Genomic DNA, 9,147 nt, shown 5'->3' on the forward strand with positions numbered 1-9,147 from the left:
ACCCTAATACAATACCTTAAATTACGATCACAATTTATGTTAAACAAGTTTTCAATTATCACAAAACTTCAAGTTCCCAAAATGAGAATAAAACATAGTGCAGTAATTAAGCAACGGTAAATCAATATGTGACTCTTGGTTAATATTTAGGGGTGTTACAGTTATGGTATTAACTCCCGTAATTCGGCTATATCAGGTGCTCCATATACGAATTTGCCTACAACAACATATTGTAGATTCTAAATAATATTCATCTTGTGCACTTAATTTTCTATCAATTTAAAGGTATGAATACCATCAATGATGTCTGCTTTCTTCATTGGGATAGGCTCTACCTCCACATTATCGTTTAACTCCTTGTTTTTTAAACCATTGTTCCTAACAATGTCTACGAATTTGTTCTTGGGAGCTGTCAATAGTTTCATATTTTGTATGATAGGGGTTTGTAAAGAATTGAGTTTGATTGGGGGGAGGGGGGATTGTGATGAAAAAGCTAAAATCAGACTAGCCATCGACAGTGGCTGGTCGTCGACCGAAATCATGAACACTGCTAGAGTTTAGGAAAGAAATTGTCAAAACAGACTGAATTCTCTTTTATTTTTTCCTTTTTATTAATAAAACATCTTTTTATTCATTCAATCATCTGTGCCAATTACAAGGCCCTTGGCTCAAAATTACCAAATCAAAATCCCAAAGATTCTAAAACTCACCTACCCGTCCCAACAAAATCTTTCCCCATTTGTCTAAATTTGCTATCAATTTTGGAAAGTGATCCGACAAACTTCTATCTCCGCCGCTGCCATAGCTCGTTGCAATCACTTTAGTCTCGTCCTTCTCAAATGATTCTTCAATGATCTGAAACCAACGAAGCCTCTCTACTCTTTTATGATGGATTTCCAGGTATGAATTTCTTCTTATTTTCCTTTCTCTGTGATTTCCTTTCTTGAGTTGTTCTCCCTTCCTCAGGGTATCTGTGTGCTACTTCCTCCAAGAATTGATGAACGTTGATGTAAATCGTGTGAAATGGAAGCCTCCGGAGCCCTTTAGTTGAGTACTTGTCCTCTAGATCTGTAAAAATATCCCTCCCCCCTTTGTATTTGAATTTGTTTGTTATGGTTGTAACTAGCTCACCCATTAGCATCACCGTGACCCACATATCTACCAATTGTGGTTTGATCTTACTGTCTTTGTTCTCTTGCTTTGCTGCTGTGATATATAAATGCTTGCTTACTGTTGCTGCTTTGCCTCCCTTCTTGCATATATTTCTTTATATGATTTAGCTTATCTTCTGATCCTTTTACTTTCATAGTATGAATCATTGTGGATTAATTCTGCGTGTTCTAATCCTCTAGTTTGGTAATCGGGCTTTGTCCGAATTAAGGATCCTTCTTTCCATCAGAGGAAGTTCGTGCCAATTATGATACTCATGATCCATTTGTGAATAAATAGCTATATTAGCCAAAGAATCAGCCAAACAATTATCTTCTCTGTATATATGAGTGATTGTTGCTCTAGTCTTCTGTATTATTTCCCTTATCTCTTCTACCATCTCTATTAATTCCCAAGGTATCCTCCAACTCTTTAGTATGATTTTCTTAAGACTTAGTGAATCCGTCTCAATTATGCCATCCGGTAACCTTTTCTTGAGACACTCTCTAAGTGCTGAAAGTATGGCCATTGCTTCAACTTCCTGATTTGTTGCCAAGCCTAACCCTTTAGCTTTGGCATAAATTAGATCACCCCCAGTGTCTCTAATATAAAATCCATAAGAGCTCTTCCCTGGGTTACCTCTACATGCCCCATCTGTGTTACATTTTACTTGATGTGCTTCTGGTGGTCTCCAGGTTACACTCAAGAAGTGTAGTTTGGGTTTGTAAGTGGTTAGGCTGAGAATGAGTTCCTGCCAGGACTATCTTATCTTCTTTATCCATGAGAATTGCCTCTTCACCATCTGTCGCAACACTTCCATTATCATGTCCACCATTCCTTCACAATTGATGCCGCTACCATGCTTGAATACATTTATTCTTTTCCATAAACTCCACATGATGATAGCTGGCATGACTTTATATATGCTCTTCAATTTGTATGTTGCCTCATGTTTCCACCAAGCTATGATGAGCTGATGTAGATGCATCCCCTCTATGTTTATCCCTGCAAAATTATCAAAAATCCTCCATAGCTTGGCAGCTATGAGGGCTATTAGAAATAAGTGGGTTATTGTTTCCTCCCCCTTCTTATCACAACACCAACATCTGGAGACTATGTTAATCTTCATCCTTTTCAGGTTATCATATGTGGAAATTCTTCTCTTCCACACTCTCCACAAAAAGAAATTGATCTTAAAAGGTAGTCCTCTGTTCCAGATTAAATCATAATCCCTCCTTTGTTCATGTTTACTTCTCATCAAGTCCCAAGCTGACTTCACCTTGAATCTACCTTGTGAGTTTGCCATCCACCATGCTACATCATTCCCAAACAGTAAGCTTGGTGGTGAGATGTTCTCCATGATGTAATTTGTCATCTCTGTTGACAGATTTTGTGACAGTTTATGTCGATTCCACCCATCTTCTGTACTAAACTCTTTAACTTCCACCTCTTCTTCTTTTGCCCCTTCTTCAATGTAATATAAGGCTCCTTGTTTAAGTCCAATTGTCAAACCAGAAGCTAGAGTTACCAGACTTAACTTGCCACCATATTTCCTGTTCTACCTTCTCCCTGACTGGTGTCATTTTCCTCCACACATGTGATGTCCAATATCCTTGAGCTAGAATATGGTGGTACTTCTTGCAGTATTTGTTCCACATATAGGATGCCCATAATGAATTTGTGGAAGTTCTAAAATTCCACCAGAGCTTAGCAAAAAGTGTCTTTGAGACATCATGTAATGATCTCCACCCCAGACCTCCTTCCTTTGTTGGATAACACATTTTATCCCGTGCCACCCAGTGGTTGTTCTTAGCACATGTTGTGTTAGCCCAAAAGAATTTTGCAAAAATTCTATGCAACTGATTAGTGACCCCAGCTGGTGGGTTCATGGCTGATAAAATATATATTGGCATAGATTGTAATACATGTGCTATCAACACATACCTGCCTCCAAAAGATAGTAGCCTGTTTTGCCAAGAGCTAATTCTCTTAATCACTTTTTTAATCAAGGCCTCAAAGTGGAATATGTTCTTCCTTCCATAGAAAATGAGGCAACCCAGATATGTGAATGGAAAAGAACCTTGCTTAATACCTGTAATTCTTCTTATTTTGCTGCAGATTCCAACTGACACCTTTTCATGTAGGTAAACTAGACTTTTGTCAAGGTTAACCATTTGTCCAGACACCTTTTCATATCCTCTCAACACCTTCATCATCTTTTTTCATGAAGTGGACAAAACAATATAGTATCATTTGCATAAGACAAGTTATTAATCTCTGGACTCCACTTTGGTACTCCAAATCCCTTAAAATCTTGATCCATGAATAAATGGTTGAGGTTTCTAGCCAAAACCTCAACTACAATGATAAAGATGGTTGAGGTTTCTAGCTTAAACCTCAACTGCAATGATAAAGATGGTTGGTGATAGTGGATCCCTTGTTTCGCGTTTGAACTTTTCTTCAAACAAGTTTTCAAACAAACTCCATACATTCTAAACTTATCAGCTTACAAAATGTCCAGAACTATATAAAAGAGTAATAAAAATAAGAAAATTACTTAATAATGTTTTTAAATACAATTAGTTCATACATTCTAGACATTATTTGAAGAACATATTATGTCTAATTTCTAACATGTCTATTCTATTGTTTGAACTGCTTACTATCATATTACTAAAATAATTATTCATTTTCATTCTCACACTTGGTTTTTCAGAAAGTTTTTGCAACAAGGTGAATCTCAGTTTACTATGCTTTTGCGTATGTGTTGCTTTCTATGAAAATCTACAAAAGGAAAGGGCAAGACATCCAAAGTTTCAACAACGTATGTCACAATCAGCCATACTAGCTCCATTCTTACTAAGTTATATCTCCACAACCTAAAACACTTCTCTTTGCAACTGCAAATATTTTTTCAACTACAAAGCATCAAGATGACTTACTGCTACCATCTGTTTTGTCTTTTGTGTACAAATATGTAAATATGTATAAAGCATAACGTAAACACGCATACGCAGTGCAATAGCAATTGCTTATATATATTACCAACCTATTATGATAATTACTGTCAAATATGTGTTGGGCCTGTGTGCACGAGTATCCATCATCTAGTAATATTTTAAAAAATCATTATAATTGAAAAAGTTCTCATAATACTAGATATGGACCCCATGTCAGCACGGGCCCAATACATATTACTCTCTTAGTTTCAATGTATGCGTCTTAGTTGAAATTTAGAGAATCATTCAAAAAAATTTAATGATTTTTAAATATTTTAAATTGTTAGTTATTGTGATTATAATAATCTTTACATAGTTTTCAAATAATATATATTATTCTTTATGTCCCAATTTATGTGGCACCGATAGAATTTTAAGAGTCAGCCATATTTTTATATTAATAAAAAAAATTTATGTCTTTTAAAATTTAACTATTTAAGTTGTTAATTATCGTGATTTATAGAATATGTTTTCGTAATTTCAAATATCCAAAAGACAAAATAAATAAATTAATTAAAACAAAAAAATATAAAAATTACATAAATGTGTTTGGCTAGAAGCATGCACGCCAATCATGAGGTGTTTTAGTTCCAACATAGCATATAGCATGTTAAAGAACACGAGATTAAATGACATGTTTTAAATTTAAAAATCTTTTTATTTTTCTAAACTTCATTTAAAATCAAAATAAGTCAAAAAAATTGAAACTAAAGAAATGAAGTATGATTTTTGAATTCCTTATTTCATCTCTATTTATGTTTTTTTTATAAATTAAATTATATAGTGTAAATAGTAAATAATATTTGACAAAAATTTGTATGAATTATAGAAGCAACTAAATACCAAAAGTTGTACCCAGCAACGGTTCAAAAATCCTAATTCCCTCCAAAAACCCAAATTGAATTTCTTCAAAATCATTTGCAGAAATGGCTTCCAAATCTCTAAAACCTCCAAAACAACCACCAAAAAACCCTAAAAAACAATGGTCACTCAACGATTTCGAGATCGGAAAACCCCTCGGAAAAGGCAAATTCGGCCGTGTATACCTCGCCCGCGAAGTTAAGGTAATTTCAATCATTCTCGTTTCGTGATATGCGCATTAGATTCAGCAAGTACCTAATATGAGTTCGGTTTCCATAAACAATGTAAATATGTGCTAGTATTAGATTTAGAATCCAGAAAGTTGAAATTTTAGTTTTGTTTTATTAGAAGAAGAAAAAAAGTGTTTTGTTTTGATGAACTTGAAATTTTACAGAGTGGATTTATAGTGGCCTTGAAAGTCATATTCAAGGAGCAAATAGAGAAATACAGGCTGCATCATCAACTTAGGAGGGAAATGGAGATTCAAACCAGCCTTCGTCATCCCAATGTACTGAGGCTATATGGTTGGTTTCACGATGAGGAGCGGATTTACTTTATTTTGGAGTATGCTCATGGCGGTGAGCTGTATAGGGAGCTAAGGAAGACCGGTCGCCTGTCTGAGAAACAAGCTGCCATAGTATGTCACATCCTATTGCTTGCTCTACTCATATAAGATTTGAAACAAAAGCATATGGTTCATTTGCAGTATTCTGATTTGTTTATGTAATTTGTTATAAGCATATATTCATTGATTCTAGTGTTAGAGTGCTCCATATTATTTAATATTTGAATGACACGGGTACAAATGAAGCGAAATGGATTGTGAGATTCTCATTGCTGACTCAACTAGCTTGGGATTGAGGCGTAGTTTTGTTGTTTAGTTGTGAGCTTTTAAATTGTTTCAACTGATCGCCTCTTCCCCCGAACCCAAACAAAGAGGATAGAGATTCAGTTCTTTCGTTATCTATTACTATATGACATGTAAGGTATGGTCTTTTAAGTAGTTTACTTGAAAGAAGGTGCAATTTTGGGTTGCATTTGTATCAGTTGGTATTTTTTCATTTTCATAGTGTCTTGTTTATGTTATTTCTTCTGTGCTTAATGTTGAACAATGAACTATTGTTATCATTTACTATTTTGTCCTTTTTATGACTCCAGAGTTCATCTGAAAATTGCTTATGGAATAGTCGAACACATAATTACATTTATGTAGCAAACATTATTCAGTGTTCAACTTCTTTCCTGTTGCTTTAGGTTTGTTCTTTGACTTTTGATACTTTGGTTGTTTCTTTTGTAGTATATTGCAAGTCTCACACAAGCACTAGCGTACTGTCATGAGAAGCATGTTATTCACAGGGACATAAAGCCAGAAAACCTGTTACTTGATCATGAGGTAACTTCTTGATAACTGACTGTCTTCCTTTGCCACATCTGCTAAGTTTTATTAGCACCATTTCATAGAAAGAAGAAAAAATACACACTTATATATATGGCTAATTTGAAAGTTACACCTGTGTTTTTACTGGAGTTAACAGTTTGAACCGTCTACCCTTTCATTTTGGCAACACTGATATACAAGCTAATTTCTGAGGAGCAAAATATAAATCGACTTTAGTTTCCAATGTTTGTGTAGAGACAACAGTGGAATACAAGGAAGTTCTGACAGTTCTACTTGTTGATGGTCAAAATGCCTTTAGTCATTGGATTCTAAAGTTGAAGATTGGCATGTATTAGCTAACTTTCACTTTATTCAATTGTTTTCTGCAGCAGTTAATAAAGTAATAAGACACCCTGCCTTTTTCAAATGTTTTAGACCCTAATCACTTTGCTAGAGATGAACATACAATTACAGATTAGTTTATCATTCATTGTGCTCTCTAGAGCTCATGAGTCATGACCAGCTTGTAGAAAACGCATAGCCTTCATCATGTTTCTTGCATTAATGTGTATTGGATTAATCTTTCAAATTACATGAATTTGTTTTGAATTAATTATGAGAGAAGTACTTTTGAAGCATTTATTTCAAATGAGCCAGAGTATTTTTTTTTAAAAAAAAATTATGTTGGGCCAAAGCCTATTTTATGGATAGTGATGAAAAGGGAAAGTAACAAGGTCTGTTCAGACAAAAGAAATAACAAAGTAAAAAGAAAGGAGAAGGGTTATGGAGGCTTCCATTTCCTTCTTTATTGCAGCTTGTCCCTCTTCTTTGAGAGAATAGGTATGCCTTTGTTGCTCAATCTAAAATCTATCTTGTTTGCTTTATGAATTATGGAACCAATTTTGGTTGCCTTGTCTTATTTGTGCAAAGCTCTTCGATGCCTTCTCTGTAGCTTCAAATAAATGGAGGTGCTCTGCTCTGTTGTCCTACAGATTTTGTAGTTACTCTTGAAGCTTGAGCAACTCCTGTTATTCTATGCACCATTTCTGATTGGACTATTTCAAAACTCGTGTTGTTGTCGCCTGTAATCTTCTTAAATAAGCTAGTAGGAGCCATTTGAAAACTTGTTGTTTCTATCCTCTTGTGTGGATTTGTCTGTGTGATCTTCATTTTGCTCTGTACTTATGAAAGATTATTACATCTGTGTAATCCTACTGGTCTTTATTCTCAGATTTGGGATCTGAGATTTGTAACTATTGAGGATTTTTTTCTTGCTTGTACTGGTAATTCTGCAAAAGAATCATAGTGTAATATACCTTCATTATCCATCGCATGATTAGCTAGAAAGTCTGCCAACTGATTATCCTCTCTGAATATGTGTGTGATTTGGGCATGAGTGATGTGCATGTTTTCACAAATTTCTTCTATCATGTCATTGATTTCCCATGGTATCCATTGCTTTTGAATCATCCTCACAACTCCCAATGAATCTGTTTCTATGATTGTATTGTGGACATTAGCGGATTTGCAGTATCTTGTACCTTCTAGAATTGCTCTTAACTCTGCTTCTATGTTAGTGGTCTTGTGTATCTCCTTTGTTTGAGCAAAAATCAAATCCCCTCTCTCGTACCTTATGCAGTAGCTATATGAGCTTCTCCCAGGATTTCCTCTACTAACCCCATCAGTGTTGATTTTCAATCTTCCCATTGGTGGTAAATCCCATATGACCTTAGCATAGTACAACTTGGGTCTATAATTGCTTAGGATTCTGATCATCCCTTTCCATGCCGATGGCATATTAGAAATCTATGGAAACCTTACTCTTGTGAACTGATATATCAATTGGTGTATTTGATGTCAGTCTACTGTAAGAGACCTCTTTCCCGTGTTTGATAGAGTTTCTTCTTTTCCAAAGTTCCCAGTTAATGAAGATAGGAGTGACTTTTAGGACTGTTCCACCAAGTAATAAGTACTTGAGAGAGCTGCATTCCTTCCATAGAAACACCTGCACATGAAGCAAATTGCCTCCATAGCTTTGCAGCTATTGGAGAAGTTAGAAATAACTGATTCATTGTTTCTTGTTTGTAGTGTACACAACACCAACATCTAGAAACAATATTTATGTGCATTTTCTTGAGATTATCATCAGTAGAAATTCTCCCTCCCACCACTTTCCACATGAAGATACTGACTTTGATAGGCAACCCTTTTTCCCAGATGGATCTATATACTTCCTGCTTAGTATTTTCAGGTCTCAAATATTCCAGTGCACTCTTGACTGAAAATTCTCCTGAGTTATCAATGGTCCATATTGGAGTATCATTCCCTTCTTCTAACATAGGAGGGTTGATATTGTCCCTGATGTGTTGAACCATAACCTCTGCTAGATTTTCATTCAGCTTTTCAATCTTCCATACACCATGTAGTACATAGCTTGTCACCTCATCTTCTTCCTCTATCAATCCATCAGGGAGAGTGAAGTTCAGCGCACCAAGCCCTGTCCAGTTTTCAAACCAGAAACTAGAATTCCCTTGTTTAGGTTTCCACCAATTCATGTGTTCTATTACCTCCCTAGTTTGTATCATCTTCTTCCAGATATTGGAACTGTTTCTTCCTTCTGCAATGACTGGGTATAGCTTTTTGCAATATTTATTCCACATATATTTACTCCATAGGCTTGTAGTGGTTCTAAAATTCCACCATAGCTTAACAAATAGGGCATTTGAAGTATCCTTAGGGATCTGAATCATAATCCTCCTT

General features: G+C 35.3%; 1 protein-coding gene across 1 annotated transcript; it reads left to right on the forward strand.

The window, feature by feature from the left end:
- The first annotated feature begins 5,040 nt into the window (after window positions 1-5,040).
- Window positions 5,041-6,580, forward strand: LOC125834793 (serine/threonine-protein kinase Aurora-3-like). Its single transcript, XM_049513946.1, has 4 exons — window positions 5,041-5,212; window positions 5,404-5,646; window positions 6,307-6,402; window positions 6,545-6,580. Exons 1-4 carry the CDS (start codon window positions 5,075-5,077, stop codon window positions 6,578-6,580), a joined length of 513 nt encoding a protein of 170 aa, XP_049369903.1. The 5' UTR covers window positions 5,041-5,074.
- Window positions 6,581-9,147: the final 2,567 nt, after the last annotated feature.

The sequence above is a fragment of the Solanum verrucosum genome, unplaced genomic scaffold, assembly GCF_900185275.1.
Source record: "Solanum verrucosum unplaced genomic scaffold, falcon-dt-bn FXZP01000073.1, whole genome shotgun sequence".
Taxonomy (NCBI): domain Eukaryota; kingdom Viridiplantae; phylum Streptophyta; class Magnoliopsida; order Solanales; family Solanaceae; genus Solanum; species Solanum verrucosum.